The sequence below is a fragment of the Seriola dumerili genome, unplaced genomic scaffold (genome assembly GCF_002260705.1).
Source record: "Seriola dumerili isolate Sdu_G_001 unplaced genomic scaffold, Sdu_1.0 BDQW01000052.1, whole genome shotgun sequence".
Taxonomy (NCBI): domain Eukaryota; kingdom Metazoa; phylum Chordata; class Actinopteri; order Carangiformes; family Carangidae; genus Seriola; species Seriola dumerili.
This window is the reverse complement of record NW_019174307.1, coordinates 2,243,994-2,264,325: the sequence shown is the minus strand read 5'-3', so window position 1 is coordinate 2,264,325 and position 20,332 is coordinate 2,243,994. Positions and strand designations below refer to the sequence as shown.

At 41.8% G+C, this 20,332-nt stretch overlaps 1 protein-coding gene across 1 annotated transcript in view; it reads right to left on the bottom strand.

The window, feature by feature from the left end:
- LOC111218282 (collagen alpha-2(V) chain-like) overlaps positions 1-20,332 on the bottom strand; it is a 41,800-nt gene that overhangs the window by 3,115 nt on the left and 18,353 nt on the right. Inside the window, exons 2-52 of the mRNA XM_022740505.1 lie at positions 18,312-18,527; positions 17,731-17,750; positions 17,578-17,610; positions 17,458-17,490; positions 17,143-17,196; positions 16,038-16,130; positions 15,476-15,547; positions 13,558-13,602; positions 13,416-13,469; positions 13,173-13,226; positions 12,257-12,310; positions 12,069-12,122; positions 11,793-11,846; positions 11,564-11,608; positions 11,231-11,284; positions 10,984-11,028; positions 10,625-10,678; positions 10,297-10,395; positions 10,059-10,103; positions 9,866-9,964; positions 9,724-9,777; positions 8,979-9,086; positions 8,292-8,345; positions 8,072-8,170; positions 7,897-7,950; positions 7,687-7,785; positions 7,544-7,597; positions 7,186-7,239; positions 7,043-7,096; positions 6,816-6,869; positions 6,620-6,664; positions 6,427-6,525; positions 6,206-6,313; positions 5,841-5,894; positions 5,601-5,654; positions 5,247-5,300; positions 5,067-5,120; positions 4,855-4,962; positions 4,547-4,600; positions 4,324-4,377; positions 3,704-3,865; positions 3,426-3,533; positions 3,151-3,258; positions 2,993-3,046; positions 2,810-2,917; positions 2,488-2,541; positions 2,178-2,285; positions 1,400-1,453; positions 1,113-1,220; positions 661-970; positions 71-252 (exon numbers count right to left, since the gene is read on the bottom strand). Of these exons, the coding sequence (XP_022596226.1) occupies positions 71-252; positions 661-970; positions 1,113-1,220; positions 1,400-1,453; positions 2,178-2,285; positions 2,488-2,541; positions 2,810-2,917; positions 2,993-3,046; positions 3,151-3,258; positions 3,426-3,533; positions 3,704-3,865; positions 4,324-4,377; positions 4,547-4,600; positions 4,855-4,962; positions 5,067-5,120; positions 5,247-5,300; positions 5,601-5,654; positions 5,841-5,894; positions 6,206-6,313; positions 6,427-6,525; positions 6,620-6,664; positions 6,816-6,869; positions 7,043-7,096; positions 7,186-7,239; positions 7,544-7,597; positions 7,687-7,785; positions 7,897-7,950; positions 8,072-8,170; positions 8,292-8,345; positions 8,979-9,086; positions 9,724-9,777; positions 9,866-9,964; positions 10,059-10,103; positions 10,297-10,395; positions 10,625-10,678; positions 10,984-11,028; positions 11,231-11,284; positions 11,564-11,608; positions 11,793-11,846; positions 12,069-12,122; positions 12,257-12,310; positions 13,173-13,226; positions 13,416-13,469; positions 13,558-13,602; positions 15,476-15,547; positions 16,038-16,130; positions 17,143-17,196; positions 17,458-17,490; positions 17,578-17,610; positions 17,731-17,750; positions 18,312-18,527 (4,001 nt within the window). The remainder of the gene's footprint in view (positions 1-70; positions 253-660; positions 971-1,112; positions 1,221-1,399; positions 1,454-2,177; positions 2,286-2,487; positions 2,542-2,809; positions 2,918-2,992; positions 3,047-3,150; positions 3,259-3,425; positions 3,534-3,703; positions 3,866-4,323; positions 4,378-4,546; positions 4,601-4,854; positions 4,963-5,066; positions 5,121-5,246; positions 5,301-5,600; positions 5,655-5,840; positions 5,895-6,205; positions 6,314-6,426; positions 6,526-6,619; positions 6,665-6,815; positions 6,870-7,042; positions 7,097-7,185; positions 7,240-7,543; positions 7,598-7,686; positions 7,786-7,896; positions 7,951-8,071; positions 8,171-8,291; positions 8,346-8,978; positions 9,087-9,723; positions 9,778-9,865; positions 9,965-10,058; positions 10,104-10,296; positions 10,396-10,624; positions 10,679-10,983; positions 11,029-11,230; positions 11,285-11,563; positions 11,609-11,792; positions 11,847-12,068; positions 12,123-12,256; positions 12,311-13,172; positions 13,227-13,415; positions 13,470-13,557; positions 13,603-15,475; positions 15,548-16,037; positions 16,131-17,142; positions 17,197-17,457; positions 17,491-17,577; positions 17,611-17,730; positions 17,751-18,311; positions 18,528-20,332) is intronic.

The window sequence follows — 20,332 nt, the reverse complement described above, 5'->3', positions numbered from 1 at the left end:
GTCTCTCTCTCTCTCTCACTGTCTCTCTCTCGCTCTCTCTCTCCCACCATCGAAATGTAAAAGCGCTCACATGTGTTCCTCTGTTGATGTCAGCTCCGAACCACACAGGTTTGTTCCTGGAAGAGCTCCACCACACTTTACGAGGTATGCTGGATGGGTTGGCGGAGATGCAGGTCTCTCCGGTGTCCATGTTGCAGTGCACTTTGATGGCGTCCTCAGCACTGCCTTGGTTTGGATCCACCCAGTACTCGCCTACAGAACAAAATGATCAGGATGATTGTAGCAGAAACCTTTCAGTCACAGTGTTGATTTACTCTACAGCTGCCGTAGTGAAATACATAAGTGTTACATGCTGGTGGTTTTATTCCATGGTTCAGAGAAATTGTTCCCTTTCTACATTTATCATGAAAGGAAGAAGCGCTGACGAGATGAGAAGATAATAAACTGGGGAACAAAGATAAAGAGGGAAGGCTGGGATTCATGTTGCGCACCCTGTGAGCTGTATCTCTCATTCTGTGAGTACTGCAGTTTTGTTAAGACCAATTCAAGTGTCAGAAAACAAGATGTTCTACAATGTTCTGTTTTGTTAAAAGAAATCAATGTGAGAAAAACACGAAAACAGACCTTTTGGATCCGTGTAAAATCTCCCAAAACACTCACCGCTCTTCTTCAGGGGGTAGCATCTCTTCAGGTCATCGCAGGTCCTTGCAGGATGCTTCCTGCTGCCGTCTGGGCTCTTCATGCTGTTGATCTGGCTGCTGAGGGCCTTCAGCGTGGCCTGGACGCTGGGGTCGACGGTCAATATGGTGGACGAGTTGCTGTTGGGCATTGCCTCGTCCTCGCTGAACTCAGGAGGAGGAGGAGGGCCGGAGTCGTAATCCTGAGGGCCGCCAAAGAGGTCGTCCATAGCAGCCATGGGAGGTCCTGGGGGACCGGGAGGACCTGGGGGTCCGGCCTCTCCTGGAGGGCCCTGTGGATTTAGGTTAATTTAGGGAGGATTTTGGTTCTTGGGTGTGTTATTTTTCAGTTTTTTTTCTACTGCTTTTACTAACTCACAGAAACTATGAAAACACACAGTAAAGCTTCCACTGTATTGTAAAACAAGATAATACCTCTGGCCCAATTTCTCCACTGAGTCCACGAGTTCCAGGAGGTCCCATCGGCCCCGGCTGTCCAATGTATCCTTCCTTACCAGGGGGTCCAATAGGTCCAGGAGGCCCCTGCAACATATTCCAGTTACGAATTGTTAGTTTGATTCCAAAATGAATGTTAGTAAAAAACTAAACTAAAATATCTATTATGTTTGTTCCATTCAATTCTCATATTATTACAAAATACAGTATGATATTTTAATTATCCATGTTTTGCCTCCTGAAACCGATCAAAGTGTAACATTTACCCTCGCGCCGCCTGGTCCAACAATTCCTGGAGCACCTTGCTCACCTGTTGTGCCCTTAAAGAGAGAAATAAATGTCCATTAGTCTCTTTAATGCACCTGCACTTGATGGATGATACTCCACCATAAGAGACTCCCTACTATAAATACAAAAGACTCTGATATATGTTGATGTTTTTACTCTCTATTACAATGTGGAGAATATTTTTTATACAAGGCCACGTTATGGGAAAAGGTGACAGACAACTACAGCCAACAGCCTGTCCTGAGCTGCAGCACATTTTCAAGAATGATACTGGTACAGTATTTGAGGACTGTTGTCCTCCAATAGATTTTCCCACCTTACAACCACATACCTGCATTTTTATGAATCAGCATATAGCAGGTGGCTGTCTAGTGTGTCCATTTAAATGTGACTTCACAGTCATTATGTTTTTTTTTACCTTTGTCTGTGAATTAATCTTTCACATCAAGAAGCCAAAACAGAACAGACAGATTTCTCTTATTGAGAGCAAGACTGAGAACAGTGTCGGCAGAAGACTGTGAGCAGTGCTCCTGCTCTTGTGTTAGTGCTCTGCACTAAATGTATGAAAAATATAGAAAACTGTTACAAGAACCAGACGCAATCAAAAGTGAAGTGAATGCGTTTGAGCTTTTAATCACTGCCTCGCTGCCACGGTCGGCAAAGTGAATCTGAATGATGGAGAAAACAAACAAACTCTGGGTGTGTCAGGAAAGATGAGTCAACATGTTCTGATCACTGAGCATCACTCTGACTTACTGGAGGTCCAGGAAGACCCTGCAAACCGGTGAAACCTCGATGTCCCTTCTGTCCTCTCTCTCCGTGATCACCCAGGTCACCCTTATCTCCTCTTGGTCCTTGGGGTCCCTGAATTAAGAAAGATTTAATACATTTCATATTTGTTTTTAAAAGGGGGAAGTTCTCATAGTGGTTCTGGGCTAATATCAGCAGTAATGTTCATCTAAATCTATCAGAAAAGTCAATTACAATCACCTGGAGTATGTGAGCTCTTTTATAGTGATATTTTTCATAATGTCAAGGTGTTCTAAGTAGAATATTGGAGACTCACCACTAATCCTCTCCTTCCGGCGGAGCCAGGTGGACCAAGAGGTCCTCTGGAGCCCTGCAAATGAGTCAAATCATTACACAGCCCTCAGGGAGCACAGACCTCTGCCAGCACTGAAGAACTCCAACTCCTTATTATACCCAAACACATCATTCCTATCACTTCATATTAAGTCTGTTCACATTCCAACATGCTCTCACGGGTGAAATCCAGTCCACCTACAGACTGTACTCATGTTCTGTGAGTGTGTCAATCTGTTATTACGCTCTTGGATGGAGACACAAACTAACACACAGGAGAGACAGAGGTGACAAAGTCCACTTACAGCCTCTCCTCTCTTTCCAGCATCACCCGGTGCACCAACAGGACCCGGGGTGCCAGGAAGTCCCTGTGGACCAACCAAGCCCTCTGGACCATGATCTCCTCGGTCTCCCTAGAGAAGTAAAACTTGTTAGTCTCTTGAAATATGCAAAACAATATGAAGCTCACAGTTCTCTTTGTCTCTTACTCTTTGTCCAAGAACACCATCCTTGCCTGGTGGACCATCAGATCCTGCAGGACCCTGAAGACCACAGGAAAACACATCAAGACAACTGTAAACATCAGAGAAACACTTGAGGTAAAAAAAAACTTGAGAACCATAATCATTTTAAAACTTGTACTTACATCAGGACCAGGATCACCACGAGGTCCATTAGCACCAGGAGAACCAACTGGACCTGGGGGGCCTTTATCTCCAGATGTTCCTGTGGTTCCCTGTTTTCCTGGTGGGCCCTAAGAAAAGAAACAGGTAACTCACAATATGACATTTAAAGGACCATTGCACCCACCACACACTAATCAAAAGACACATTAGTGTTCAGCTAAGCTACAAGTTGAACTCAGTTTTACAAATGATGTGAAGAAACAAACTCATGTGCAGTAGAGTCAGTGACACAGACCGCTGGTCCTGGAAGACCTGGCATCCCACGCTCTCCTCTCTGACCAGGAAGACCCACGATGCCTCTCTGTCCTGTAGTTCCAGCTGGACCTGGAGGACCATCAGGACCCTAAAACCCAGATCACCACACACAGAACATTTAGATTAAATATAAACAGAATCCACTTTTAATGTTACGCTTTTTAGATTGTGTTAACTTGCGTCTCCCAATTTCAAATGAATGAACACTCTCAGTTTACATCAATCTGAATGCTTGTCAGAACTAGAACATCAGTTTACCGTGGGTCCATCCTCTCCAGAGTCTCCTTTGTCTCCTGGGCTGCCAGGTGGTCCTGCTGGACCACGCTCTCCCTGTCTTCCAGGGGGTCCATGGTCTCCACGAAGGCCATGAGGTCCCTCTTTCCCTGGAGGTCCAAGGGGTCCAGGTTCTCCAACTGGACCCTGGCAGGAGTGGTTACAGTTATGAGATAACCTCAGCTCATTGCTTTAGTGGCTAAAGATGCTCACAGACTGCCCTTTACAGTAGCTACAGTAACTGAAACTGTTATTTGTTGCTCCACTTGTGAAACTAACAACAGAGCTGAGTGTTGGTGTCTCTTTCAGGTTAATTTAAGAAAACTAAAGTCAGTATTCACATGTTGGTAAATGTTGGTTTTTCCAGTAAAGTCTGCTTTCTATTCAAAACTTATTTTCATATCCATCTTTCTCCCAAAAAGATACTGTCCGTCCAGGTATACTGTTAAACAGCAGAGATGGTGCAAATGTGTTTCACCGTTTGGTGTGTGGAGGAATGTTATCAAACTTTTATTTGCGATCAGCTGCTGGTGTCATTTACAATTCTAACATTATTTCTACCTGGTTCCCTGAATGTTTTCATTCACAATGAGAATATTACTTACAGTTGGGCCTGGTGGTCCGACTCTTCCTGCAGATCCAGGGAAACCAGTGGGACCCTGGGAGTAGAAAAATCATACAAGGTGCTCAGATGTTGCTTTACAAGTTTTATAACAATGTGTTTGCAGTCAAATTTGCATGAGATGAATTAAACAATCAGGAGTGATACCCTTCCTGCTTCACCATGTAATAACACCTACTATAACTATAATTGTTAAATGATCTTACTGGTGCACCCTGTGTTCCTCTTCCGCCTTTCAGTCCAGCAACACCAATTGGCCCCTGAAAAAACAACACTTCATCAGAAAAGCTTTCATCAGCAGCATGTCTGCAAAACATGAGCGCTAACTTCTCTGACTCCTTGAACACATACAGTGAAGAGATTAATTAATACGCCAAAACTTCCAGACTGGACCAAATGAAGTACACACATGACTGATGACACTGTTTAGATGTAAAGCGGTTTCCTGCATGAAAATATGAGAGAACAACTACTTTTAAATTGATTTAATTTATTCTCCATGTATGCAACTCACAGGAGGTCCATGAGCCCCAGCCAAGCCTTGAGGTCCTGGTGATCCAGCATCTCCCTTCTGACCTGGCTCTCCAGGCTCTCCCTTGACTCCAGGTTGACCATCTGGACCCTGTAGAGAGGAGGTAATGATGGAAAAAATAGATCAAAAACGGGTAATTGCATAAATAAATAGTTTTAGTAGACAAAGCTGAGAGGATTGTTGTATCTACTTACAGGGGGTCCAGCAAATCCAACTGCACCGATTGGGCCAGGGTCACCTCTTGCTCCCTGTGGTACAAGATACATCACTACTAAAGCACCATGTAATAACTTATATTTCATGTACTGCAGCACAATAAACAAGGCCAAATAGACTTAATGTAAAAGTTGAAAACACTGGCCAGGTCTACTCACAGGCATTCCTCTGGATCCCGGAGGTCCTGATGGTCCTTTGGGTCCAGGTTCACCCTGCAAAGATACAAGTTTAATTTAAACAAGTATAATTTCTAAAATCATTTATTGAGGCCGTGTATCATAAATCCAGTATTTTTATATCTGTAAAAGCAATGCAAGCCAAAGACTCTCTCTTCACAAGCTGGCAGATGCTATCAGATACAAACAAGACAACAGGCAGGAGGATTAACAGTATACTGAGCATCCTGAGAACTGACGCTTTACTAAAAACAACTTCACTTCCTGCAACCTTGACTCATTGTGACGTGAGCAGCTGCTTTTTAACATGGTTAAGCAAGAAAAGAAACACTGTACCTTCTCACCACTGGGTCCAGCAGGTCCTAGTGGGCCAACAGGACCTGGGGCCCCCTGTTGACAGAAAAGAAATCCGGTTGGAGATACCCGCTCATCGCTGTTACCAGTAGCTTGTACAGTCACATTTCTCTGAACAAGCTGCGACAAGCCTCAAGCTCGTACTGATAAATCATCGTTTTTTTGTTCATGGATGAGCTGAGACTAAAGGTGTTTGCACTGAGTGAAAGATGTTTTACTCACTCTTGCGCCATCATTTCCAGGTGTACCCTCTGATCCTTTCTCACCAACTGATCCCTACACAGCAAAACATAAAAATTGTAAGGCTCCTTTATTCAACATCAGTAGAGAGAGAGAGAGAGAGAGAGAGAGAGAGAGAGAGAGAGAGAGAGAGAGAGAGCAAAGGTCAGAGTCAGACTCATCGATTGTAACTCTAGAACAACTGGCAGATTACTACAGCACTTTTCTACAGGATCAAAATGTTATAATATTTCCACAAATAAACATTTTCCAGTCAAGATACATTAGTGTTGTTATTCTGTATGTTTGTTATGAAACATATATCAAGAGGAAGAATTAATATAAAAAGTAGATGATGACAAACTTACTCTGTCACCTTTAGGCCCAGGAGGGCCAGAGATGCCCCTCTCTCCTGGCATTCCCTGAAGACCTGGGGGACCCGCATCACCGAGTGCACCAGGGGGACCGGGGCTACCCTTCAGTGACAAACACCAGGGTTAGTTTTTTTTTTGTCTGTCAGTGGTGTAAACTGTTTAACACTTGGTAGTATTTTTTGCTGTACACATTGGTTATGCCATTGTAGTAGTACCTTTGGCCCATCTGGACCAGGTGCACCAGGGATTCCTTTAGGTCCCTGCAGACCAGTTGTGCCCATTTCTCCTCTCTCCCCAGGAATTCCACGCTCACCCTGGAGGAAAAACATCATCAGTTTTGGTCTCAGCTCGTCTGAGTGACTATCTACCTCAGAAATGAATTTATTCATCATGGGGAAAGTCACCTACCCTTGGTCCAATCTGACCCACAGCACCGAGCTCTCCAGGAATACCCTGGAAATAACAGACAGAGTCCAAACTGAATCCTGATCACTGTCAAGATCCGTGTGTGACATTTCAAATGATTTCACATGTGTTAGGACACTGAACAACATTAATGTATCAATGTAGCCATATGTGGAGTTAAAGCTTTTGTCACACTCACTTGATCTCCTGGTTTTCCAGATTCTCCAGGGGGGCCTTGATTTCCAGGCAAGCCCTAAGAACACATAAGAACAGTTAAACATGGCCATCAGAGCAAGACTGCAGCACAGGCTGAGGTCGCATCATTTTAAAATACTTTTTACCCCAGTCTGTGTTCATGGACTGTTTTACAACTTTCACATTCACATTCACATCACATTTTACTACAAGCCAAAACCAATTACGTACCTGGAATCCATTTACACCTGGAGGTCCTTGCTCTCCTCTGTCTCCTGCAACACCCTGTGAGAGCAGACGTTAATGTCTCAGTCACTTTTGATAGCAGGGGGGGAAATGCAATTAATGTAACAAAAGAGAAAGCAGACACTTACAGGTGGCCCAGGGGGACCAGCAGGGCCAACCTCTCCATCTTTTCCAGGAGGACCCTGAAAACAAAGTGACAATTAAAAACCTGTCCCGCTCTGCCTGATCCTTTAGATCCTTTAACTGAAATTAGATTAAGAAGACACAAATGATCTCTGTGGTAAAGAGACAAAGTAAAGGAAAGATAATACAAACATTATTGAAGCCAGTTCAACAGACATCATACTGTCAGTCAATGCAGTGTGGTCATGATGCTAAGATATAAACTGGATTCTTGCTGTGCTTACTACTGACAGATCTATGACTGGATGTATATAAGCAAAATAAAGTGTACCACACATCTTTTCATTCATAAATGGTACTCACTCTTTGACCTGGCACTCCTGCTGATCCTTGTTCACCTGTCTTTCCTGGGTCACCCTTTGAAGGTAAAACATTTAGTTTAGAATGAGAAACACAGCTGAAGATAAACTGTTGATGAAAAGTTTCTATTGTCTCTGCAGCCTTACATTGAAGCCCTTGGGACCCGGTACTCCCATGGTTCCTGCGGGGCCTCTGTTTCCAATGGAGCCTGCAGGGCCTGGACGACCATCCTCACCTGGGGCACCCTTGATAAGAAGCAAACCAGACTTTGACTTAACTATCACTGATAATTTATGATAACCTTGAATCACATTGTATGTCCATTGACTAATCTGTGATTGAGCACTGTGACCTACCAGTGGTCCTGGTTTGCCCTCTGCCCCCTGGACTCCAGGGGTACCAGTAAGACCCTTTGGAAAACAGATCAAAAATGTCATTAATGGAAATTGGGGAAATAAACATAGTAAATGCAGCGAATGAATTGACAAGTAATCAAGGGAAAAGTTAAAATATCAAGCTCTTCTGCGTTACCCTTGCACCTGGTAGACCAGGTTCTCCTGTACGGCCAGGGTCTCCTAGAGAACCTTTGGGCCCTGGTGGTCCAGATGTGCCACGATCTCCTTGAGCACCCTTTAGACAAAAAAAAATATATAAATGATTAATTAATTTGATGTCACTATTTGATCACTTGTTGGTGTTGCGTACTGTAGAGACCAATTCCTAGAAACAATGAGTCTAAAACATACTATACCTTAGGTCCTGGCAGACCATCAGCACCAGGGAATCCTCTGTTACCAGGAGCTCCCTATGAAACACATCAACGAGTTAAAGTCTACATCATTTTTATACTTATAACAGGATTAGTGGCGTGAAGATCACATCCTTGTATTAAGAAACTCCTGAAGCAGAAAATGTTGCATCTAGATGTGTCTACAAAAACCGTACCACCAAATGTGACATGGAAAACCACCAAAACTCATCCATCATTTACACTGGCTTTATTCTCTGCAGGGTCATTGTGGGGGCAGTCGCCAGTCTATGGTCAATTTAGATTCTCCGGTTCACCTAATTTTTGGGCTGTGGCAGGAAACCGGAGCACCAGGAGGAAACTACACAGACATGAGGAGACCATGCAGAATTCACACAGAGAGGCCACAGCTGCCTGGGATTCAGCTCAGGACCTTCTTGCGGTGAGGCGACGGTGCTAACCACCATATTTGCCTTCATCCGAGAATCAGTATATTGCCTGCATAAATGGCAGCATTTCCAATGTCACACGCTAATTTGCTAAAATGTTTCACTGTTGCCCCTCATTTTTCTTCTCCCCAGAGTGATTACTTTTCTGGATTGAATTCATTACTGCAATGACCCCTGATGACCCCAAACTGCAGCTCTACGTCTGATGAATGATACAGTAGGAGGCAGGATGCTGACTCACTCTCTCACCAACGGGACCAGGAGGGCCGACAGACCCGGAGTCTCCACGTTGTCCTCGCTTTCCTTCCTCACCCTGAGGTCCAATCACTCCCTGGGAACCTGAGGGACCCTAGAAAGTTGACACACAAGCCAGAATATGCTTGAAACCAAGTCTCACCTGTTACCTTCCTTATATGAAATGTCCTTTGAGTTTTACTTGTATATAGGTGTATATTTCTGGATGTCTGATAGAGCAGAATTAATCCCATATTGTATAAAATGAGATTTACATGTTTTTTTTTTCGTTTTAAAGCAGGTCTGAAGTGTGTTCAGTCCACAGAGAAATAGACACAGCCTGTATTCAGAAACTGAGCCTTAAAACAAGCCGTAAGGACTTCCGTAACCTTGTGATGTCACAACAAAGCAGTCACCATTTCCAGCCATGCCCCAAGCCCCTCCTACCATCCAACCTTGCAGGATTTGGTTTCTCTGATTATTTACCTGAAATCTGCTATATTTTTATTCAATCACTCAGAAAACAGTCAGCCAATCACAAGAGAGACTCAGAGCCTCCTCTCTTCTGATTGGCTCACCGACTAAAGCTCCAGAAAGAGAAAGGAGATGTAAACTACACTGAGATGTTTTTTGGTTCTTAAAACCACAAATATATCTTCTTATGGACCAATGCTTCAAATAAAATGCAGAGAAAGTGTAAAATATGGGACCTTTAAAACTTAGTTGTTTCTGCAGCTACATTTGGAACTTACAGATTCTCCTTTGGGTCCAGCCTCTCCTTTAAATCCTGGTACACCAACATCTCCCTGTAACACAAACATTAAACATGTTTAGTGAGGATTTTAAAAGCCAACAATAAAAAGCAAGAATTTTCAAAACTTAAATCCAGTTTACCAGTTGTCCTTTGATACCAGGCTGGCCAGTGCTTCCCTGAGGTCCTGGTGGGCCAGAAGGTCCAGGATGGCCGCCTTGACCTTGTGGACCAAGATGACCCTGTAAATAGTCAGTCATGTTATATGTGACCTCCGTGCATTCATATCATAAATATACACAGTATGTTGTTTAAATAAAATAACTGTGCACATACCACTGGTCCTTTGGTACCTGGGCCACCATCTGTACCCATGGGTCCCTTTAAACACAAGTCTTCCAGTTAGATGATCATGTGAGTAGATGTTTAGTAATGTGACAAACTAGTGTGACATAATACCATTCAACTGTGAGGATGCTGCCAATCACAGCAGATCAAAAACTTTTCTTCATTAAAAACCTCCTCATGATGTACAGTATGTGATGTGTAAGTATAAGTAAAGCAAGACATTAACCCTGATGCCAACTGGTCCAGCTCTACCCAGATGACCGGTCTCTCCTCTCTGTCCCTGTGGGCCCTCAGGACCCCGGACTCCTGTGGGACCAGGTTGTCCCTTTGGAAAACAATCAAAGTACAGTTAACAGACAGAAATGTGAAAATGATTCATTTTGTTTTGAATTGTCTTTATATAAGTTTTAAACAACAACAATTAATGGTAACAGTTCATATAATAAAAGATAACAATAAGAGCAAACGAGAATAAATGACTATTTATTATAAAGTCACAAAAGAGCTTATTAGTATGAGAATATAATGTAGGCAAAGTGTTTTTCTGTACTTGCCTTCATTCCTGGGGTTCCTGGATATCCAGGTGGACCACTGAGACCCAAGGGACCCTGTTAAACAAACAGCGATGAAAATGAGACTTTGATGATAAACAAAAAAAGTCTACAAGCATACTGGTAGTCCACTGATGGGAGATACAGCTGCAAAATCACTACCTTCAGTGGAGTTTACATGCCCAGTCCCATCAACAAAATATGAGCATTCACATTTAAGAAAAACTATTTACCAAATACTTTCAATAACACACTGTAAGCAGGACCTCCTCTACATGTGTATATATTCTACACTGGTCAAAAATGCCATGTTGGTTATTGAAGTGTAATGTAAATACACAACAGTGGTGATTCTGACTTACCATTGGACCAGGTTTTCCAACATTACCAGGTGAGCCACGTTTTCCCTAAAAGATAAATTCAGACATTTCACTTTGACTCATAAACCACTTTGTAAGAGGCCAGTTTTAAACAGCCAACACAAAACTTTATTAGTAACACACAAATACCCATTAATTCCAAATCAAATTCCAAATTGTTGGATATTAGTGACATTGAAACATTAACATGGTGGCAGATGTTGCTGTTGCATAGTCATATCATCCTTACTGCTATACCGCCGGGTCCAGAGCGTCCTCTCTCCCCTGGCATCCCAGCAGGACCCTGTGATACACACAGACCAATAAATTACAGCTGTCCTCCACTCACTGTGTATGTTTAAAGTTAGGAAGTTCCGAGGGTTATTTATAATGGTCTGGATAAAGCCTTGAGTAATTCAAGACAAGAGCTTAATCAGAAATGTCAGTGAACTGTAATCCACATACATTGATAAGCATTATAATCTGTATCAGTTACCCCAGGCTACTTATGAGTGTCAGACTTTCTTAACCATCCACTAACTCCATGGACATCTTAAAACGGAAATTTGAAAATATAACTCACCATGGGTCCAGGTCCTCCCATTGGACCAGGGGGCCCTGTAGCACCCTAGAAAACCAGAGTAAAACATATTTGTTTAGTTACATTAAGATAACACTACTACATAACAAGATATTTTACAGGCCTTTCAGCAAGGCGGGTGAGTCAAACAGGTATTATTTAACCAATAAACAGTCATCCAATCAACCAGTCAAACAAACTGACTGAAAATATATAGTATAGAAATGTATACCTTGGATCCAAGAGCTCCAGTTTCACCTTTTTGGCCAAGTGGTCCTCCATGACCCTGTTAGCAAAAGAAAAAAAAAAAACTGTTAACAAACTCCACTGCTCCCTTTTGCTGTGAGTGCAGAGCTGAATGCACTGACATGTCCTGACATGGACCACTGTCCAGCGAAATTAGTAGATTCACTTTTATCCGAAGAGTTCTCAGTACTTGGGCAACCATGAAAGTTTCTTTTATATTTCAGTAGCATGTCCATGAATGTTTGAGAAACTTCATACTCACTCTGTGACCCTTCAGTCCCGGAGGCCCAGGAGTACCAGGAAAACCTCGGGAACCCTAAAATATGTGACGGAGATCAGCGCTGTCAGTTTTATCTACTCGGGACTCATAAACAAGAAAGACGAGATTACAGCTTCATCTGTGTAGTGACACAGTTTAAGTGCTGCATGTATTGAGGTGGAGAAGCTTACTGCTGATCCAGGGAATCCAACTTCACCACTGTTTCCTGCTTTGCCTGCTTCTCCCTGTGTGAGGACATGACATGCACATGTTACAGACGTATTTGGCCGCAAAAGGTTTCACTGTAAGAGTGAAATTAATCACGCATCAGATTTTTTCTCTCTAGTTGTGTGATGGTGAAGGAGCGTCTCATCCACGTACTGCACTTGGTACTCTGGAGAAGGTGTAGAGCTGGAGCCTTGTTATACTGTGGTGGGTTTTTGGCTTCTTGTATAAAACACAGGAAAACCATATCTGATCTGACTGGTATACAAAGATAGCGCTACTCCATCCTTAATGTAATCTGAGGTTGTTTGTTAATATCCATATTTTGTTCCCTATGCTTTTTTCATGACTTTTTTACTTATCAATATGCTTAGAAACACAGAGACCGTTATCAGCTTCCAACATGTGGCCTCTTATTTTCTCTTACTCACTCATGAAGGAAAGAAAAAAAAAGGAAAATGCTGTACGACATGTTTAAATAATGCGTCTGGATTTAAGGGAGACTCAACCTTCTGTCAATCGGGGGTGGAAAATAAAGTGGTTTCAGGTCAATTATGGTACGTAATTATAACAACACTCTAAACTTTGACAGTTCAGATAATGTCCGTGAGCGTATTATCTGTCTCTAACTGTCAAGCGGCTCCAGGATCCTCCACTTGTTATGAATCCAGCCGGGCTTGACAAACTGTGGGAAACACTAATTAATCATTACAGATTTACATTCAGCTGCTCGAGGCTGGAGTCTTTTCTAACTTTGCAAGTGTAATGGAAATGTAAGATTGTAATGTAAGACTGACTATTAATAAAAAATCCTGCAGTTTGCTTAAAGTAAGATGGAATATGATTTTGTGACAACAGACAAAGAGCCCAGAGCTGACTTACATCTTCACCTGGTTTCCCCTGTGGACCCTCAGGTCCCCTCTGGCCGGATGGACCCTGAAACACACAGTCAGAGTTTAAACATCCAGGAATCACCTGCCCTCACAGTAAAATCTAAATATATTCAGGGTAATACAACTGTCAAGGTGGCAGGCGTGCTGTTGCACTTCCAAGCAGAGGGCAACATCATGCAAATCACATACAAATCACACTAAGTGTATTAGTTACAGAAAAGTAATGTTATACCATATGTCCTGGATCTCCAACATCTCCAGGAGGCCCTTGTGGTCCAGATTGACCCTTAGATGAGGGAGGGAAACAATCAAACATTTAACATATGAAAGTAATAAAATGCCACTCTAAGCTTGTTGAGATGTTGTGTACTTACAGGAGAACCATTCGGCCCAGGAGGTCCTCGTGCTCCAGCCTCTCCCTAACAAAAAAAAATAAAAAATCATGATGTAAAATCATGTAAAATGAATGTGCTCTCTGGGGTTTGAGCAACAACATGGAAACATACAGGGAAGTACTGAAATGATTTGTAGTTTCTGAGATGGATGGATTCATTTGGTGGATTCATTTTTAATGGAGAGATTCTATGAACCAATGATTAAAACAGCTGTCAAAGCACAGACTTTTACTAGTGGTCCATTCCCAACCTGACCAATGTTCACACACACAAAACGCAGTGGGTTGTAACTGTGCTGAAGTCTGACTACAGTTCAGACAGATGCCATAAAAGGCTTCTTATGTAAAAGTTTAAATGAAGCTCATTTGCTGTAAAACATCACAGAAGTTACCAAAACATTTACGTCTTCACAAGAACTTGCTCAATCTTGTTCATGAACAATAAAAAAAAAAAAGTAAAACCAGATTATACATCTTCTACTCTTTACAGCCATTCCTCTGCTTCGCGGTCTGTTACACAGACATAGATTGAAGTGATTGAAGTCTGCCAAAGCAGTGTGGTTGTGTACTTGCTAATAAAAATGTAAAATGCACTTTCTAATTAAAACAAGAGTAAATTTATCCTAATCTGAAGTCAGTAGCTGTCAGGCTATGAAACTCACAACGACATGTTTAATGCTCCTTTTACGCCTCAGCAATGAACTAAAATTATTGTCAGTTTTGGGACTGTTCAATCATCACATGCTTTAAAATGTTTCTCATTTGTAGTTTCCAAAGTTTGATATTACACAGAGTTCATTTGAGGCTAAATATACTTGTAGACCCTGATGATGCAGCTCTTATAACATTGTTCAAGGACAATGTTTATGCAACATTCAGCCACTTCCTGTATTTGATCCAACATGTCTGCTGAGACAGAGTGTGTGTGTGTGTGTGTGTGTGTGTGTGTGTGTGTGTGTGTGTGTGTGTGTGTGTGTGTGTGTGCGTGCCTGTGTGCGTGTGCATGTGGTGGTAAGTTGGTCCAAAATTCCAGTGGTTTTATTGCAGCGAGCTACTTCTGGATGAACAACATACAGTATTCATGTTTAAAGGAGAACGCCACTGATTAAACACATCAAGTGCTTTTACTTTCTTCTTACTATCATGGCGTGTATCATTCACACAGTGAAAGCTGCATAATGTTGTATATGTAGTATATGTATGTTGTCTCTGGAGCTCTGGAGCTCTAGAGTCTGAAACATTAACATCAGGGTTCTTTTTTTTCAGACTTGTAGAGTACAGATTTATAATAGAAACAACCTGGGGCATTTGTATCATCCTGTATAGGGTATTCATTAGACAGGGATGATCTAACAGATATCAAAGAAAGACGCATCAAAATGCATCATGGGACATGTAGGATCCAGTGAGTTTTGGAGCTTGACTAGGAACCATTCTTTTTATATGTCTCTCTCAAGTCCCCAGACTTTATGAAAGTGCAACACTAAATAGATGGAGTACAACTTTAAATCTAAATCATTATATCCAGTATCAGACCTTAGAGAGAATGTGGTTTGATTAGTGTTTGTCTTCCTCTTTTTGCTTTGACAACTAAAGAATAAAATAAAGTTTATTTATACAACCCAAAATTCAAAAATTGTGTTTTACAATCTGTACAACATACGACTCCCCGGAGTCTCGTTTAAAAAACGTATTAAACAAGTATTGGCAGCACAGTGCACAGATCTATAACACTGTACCTCCAGGCTGTTCTCAATTGCCAGCGTACCACTGTTCATTCCCAAAGCTAAAAACACTCATTTTCCAATACACAACCAAAGCTCAGATATGTAAATACTGCTTCAGACAGGTTTTATGGATGAGCGGCTTAAGAAGAGGTTTTGCTGACATCCTCTTACCCTTGAGCCACTTAACATCGCTTGGGGTCCGGTTTTTCCATCAAACCCTGAGGCCATCTGAGATTCCAGACCCTGCAGGTGAAGCAGACACACTTCAGATTAGGTTAATTGTGTTTAATCAGTACGTATTTAGCATTCATCAGTGTGGCAAATGGGTGCAAATGCACAGCAAATATGGGTACAAATGATATATAACAAAACACAATACAAGTATGCAAAATGAATTTAATTTGTACCAGTGTGAGCACAAGAAGTCAGTGCAAGTACATGTACAGCTGAGTCAATCTTTCAAGGTAGCAAGTTTTCGCTGGTCTCTTGTGCATGAACTTAGCCCTTTGTATTTTGTATTTTGTTTCTGCTCAAATATGATTTACCTAAAATCTCAAAATGCACAGCGGCTGGGGCTGGCATCATGTAAGCACTCGTCATGGATTACGTCTTCACCAAGTTTAAAGTGCAGTGTAGGCTTCAACACATCCTTTGAGATCATTTGTCTTGTGTTTGCACGTAGGTGCACGTTATGTGTTTTCCGATATGTGAGAACGCTCCCTGTACAACTCACCCCTGGGTGTGTTGGATGTCCTGGAGGTCCCGGTTCACCCGGCTGACCTGGCACACCGGGCTCTCCATCATAACCCGCAGTACCCCGCAGTCCCTAGAAAGAAGAGAGAGAGAGAGATGCTGATTCACTTGTTTGAAAAGCATTTTATTACTCTGCTCAGCCTGAGACTGATTCATTCATTTTGTGTCTATGGAAGCACTTTGCTTCACTTTCTCATTGTGTTTATTTATCTTGTGAACTTAAAAACTGAAATATAGACTGATCAGTCAGTCAGTGCTGCTGAGATACTTTGCCCATGATGCAGCTTAATTTCTGTTTGTTTATGAACTATGAGCTGTAAAGTGTGTGCAGGAGGGAAACCATTGGTTATGGACTAATAAATCACCCTCAAAACGCTGCCCTCAACTGGATTACAACTCCACCAAGAGGGGCACATTCATCTATCAACCTGCTACATTTCTGCTTGGTAAGCACATTATACATCAACTTTCCACATTACATTATGTTTTGACTGTTAGTCTCTTGCCCTTGACCTGAAAAAATGTTTTTAAACAGCAGTATTTTTTTTTTTTTTTTTTAGTTTGACCACTTTGACTAGTTTGACAGAATAAGGAGTAACAGGGTCGTTCTCATGACCTCAGTAATCAAAGAGACCAGACGTCATGTGAAATGTTGCATTCAGAGAATCAGCAGAGGTTCAAATACACTATATGGACATAATTGTTTGTCAAAAATATATTATTTTGCAATATGTTCAAAACATTATACAATGTATACTAATTATATTAATCTGCATATGAAATAGGCTAAGAACCTCAATATATAATATTACTGCTGAAGTGGCAGAATTAGACACAAGTTTATGATTGCACTATATTTGAGTTCATTAAGCTCTGGCATCTCTAAAATGATGAATGTATACTTTAACCCACTAACTACTGTTATTGTTTATCACACTCTGTGCTACCATAGGTCCTCTAAAAACTCCAGAATAAATATTAAAATGACATCAGGCAAAAAGAGATAGAAGGGTGAAATCACAATCTGATCATCCTACTTTGGCGGTGTAGGGTGTAACTATAATCTACATGTGGATGTGACATACAGGCCTTCCTTTGTTTCCACGTGGTCCTCTGTCTCCTGGAGAGCCGGGAGGTCCCTGTTGTAATTAACAAAAAGAAACAATAAAGATCTGAGAGCGACAACACTGCAATCACGTCACAACAATGTGCTGTATTTTAAATATACTGTGGTGCTTAAAAATGTCACAGTGACTCAGGCGATTGCAGGACTACTCAGGTTTTGCAGACATCCTTTTAAGGTGAAGTTATGCAGGAGGTAACTGTCCTCTCATGCCATCTAGTGTCAATTCAGGTGGTTGAACATTCACACTGAAACTGCAAGCAACAAAAATGCTCACCATAGGTCCAGGACGGCCTCTAATACCAGTCACCTGCAGGGAAATCATATAAAACACCAGTTAGATCCTGCGTTTAAACCCAGCCTTTCTGGTTTAAGTTTATTTTTAGCAAACACTCACAAGTGGGACATCCCCGGGTTCACCCTTCTGACCCTGAATAAACAGACAGAAATGACAAGACCTTTTAAAACTTTTTTACATATTACATGGTGGTGATAATATCACTAAGAATGATAAAGCACAAATGTCCAAAGTCATTAAACTGCAGCCTACCTTATAGACCCTTCCCCCGTCTGTAGGAAAAATCATAAAAGATCACATTATTTCTTCATCCTATCATATCTCCACCATGACTATTTCAGGGATAGGTAGGAAAATCCTAATTAAATCATCAATGTGGAAGCTGAGGGTGCTGGGTGCATGCTGAAGCGGTTATACAGAGATTCATTTGTCATCATTATGCAGGTCAGACAAGGTAAACAAAGGCAAACTAGTCAATTAACACAATCAATCTCGTGTCACTCAGCTTTAGCACGAGTGCAGCAGCCTGATAATGGGAGCAATTTGTTCATTGTCTCTGACAGATAAATAGATCAGCTCACTGACAACCTGTCAAAACTAAAACATCTTTCAGGGTCATGATGTTGTTATTATTCTTGATTGGAACTTAATGCTTGTCGTCATTTGAGGCTGTTAAAGTTCGTGTTAAAACAAGGAGTGAGTGTGAATGAATGCGGCCTCCATCTACAATAGAAATTAAAAGTCAGTCCCTCGCTTGGGCTCGTTTGTCACATCTAAAGCTGACGAACAAGCACGGAGAGCAACGGCTCACTCACCAGGAATGGTCGCCCCGCCGCCGCCGCCGCCTCCGCCGCCGGAATCAGACTGACAGACTGGGCAGCACTCGCCATCGGGGATGTACACCTTCTCACAGTTACTCAGCTCATCGCACTGGATTTCATCGCAGAGGACCTGAGCGTTGTCACAAACACAAATCCGGCATGGCTCTGGCTTCCAGATGTCCCTGTTTGTGTACACCTGGCCATCTACCGTGCAGCTCATGTCATCTCCTGGAACAACACAGAGGCGGAAGTGAGTCTTAGTTTATCAACTTTGTATCAGGTCAATTAAAAGCAAAAAAGAAAGTTTTGTGAATCTACAAAAGGTTTGCAAAGCACGAGCACGTCTGCTCTTAGCGATGATCCTTTTGAGACATAAACTTCTTTTCTGAGATTTCAGGTCAAAATGTACTTTTGTTCAAGTGCTCATAGTCATCAGATCACAAGGACGAAAGCACATGTTTAAACGGACAAACAAAAGGCAAACATCCATTTTCTATTAGCCCTATTTTCTGCTGAGGGGTGGGAGTGGGGGGGGTGAAGTCTGTCCCAACTTGTCCCAACAGCCTCCAGAAATTTGTCCTTGGAGCAGCTGCCTCATGGGGATCAGTTGGTGAGTTAATAAATATTATGCGTAATTCATTTTACATGCTAAAACCATGATCTTAGGCCTGTCTCAACTATATGGAACAATTAATCTAAATAAGAATCTTAAAAAAAAAAAAACATGAAGAAAATGCAATGCCATATACTGCCAAACAACAACATATACTTTCTGTAAGCAAATGCACCATATATTTCAGAATGTAATATTCTGCACAGAGACTCAGAGAGAACAGGTCTGGAAAATGCAAGCCTTTGTTGTAGTGAAGTTTCCAGCCGTTAGACATGAGATCATTTCCTCCAGAGGCAGCGTCTCAAAAACTTGACTCATGTTCAAAAGACAAAACCTGCAAACCACCTATGATGAAGCCTCGGTGTCTCCAAGACGTCTCATTAACCACTTGGATTTGAAAGTTGACTTTATACTTTTAATGTGCGGCTACTGAGCATATCTGAACATTGAATAATGTGGCACATGGTAATTTACACTTGCAGCTGATTATTAACAACTAAATACAATATTTTCTCCACAACAAGCCTAAAAAATATTAATAACTTCTAATGTTCATCTTTATTTTTTTCTTTCCAGAAAATATGTTCATGAAAAAAAAACGCAGAAAGAAAAAAAGCAGATAGTTTATGGATTTTCCTTGGCTAATATGGAAATACTCATAACATACTGTGTTTGGGGAGAACGCAGAGGGGGGGGGGGTTCGGCAGCGGTTCTCTGATCTGAGCTCACATCTGTCAGGTCTGCAGAAGCCTTCACCTGTTTCTACTGTAAACAGCAGGTGGCAGCTCTGAGCTTCAGACTGCAGGTAAGTCAGGTTGGGAAGCTACAGGAACCAAGAAGTTAGAGAGAGGAACCTAACAACTGATGAAGGTTAATATAATCATGCATTATCCCAAGAGACGACCCATTAACAACACATTAAGCCACTTAACGTTTGAAACCTGAGAAAACAGCCTTCATTCTACCTCATTCTACACTGTGGAAGTCAAAGAGCAGCAACAACAGGTAGGAGTGCAGGTCCGCTTATACTGAGGCCTTAAGCAACGAGACTACATGTTGTAACATGACCCAGCTCCAGATTTATATTGATGTTAGACAAGCCTGAGAGAGAAAGTAGATAATAATACTTGAGGTGCTTACACTCCATGTGAGTGGAATATGAAAGGACCTGACTACAACATGCTCATTCCGAGTGGGTTAAAGATGTCAGTCACAGGAAAGTACTAAATTTACCAAATCACCTTTACTTTGTCCAGCATAACTTTACCCAGCTGTCAAAGAAAAAACTCAAACAAACCTTAACATGTATGAGAGATGATCAGAATCAGAATCTACTATTGACTATGACTTTAGAAATCTGATTCCACTTTTCTGTGGCTCTCAGTGAACTCACACACACGCATTAAGATGTACAACCAGA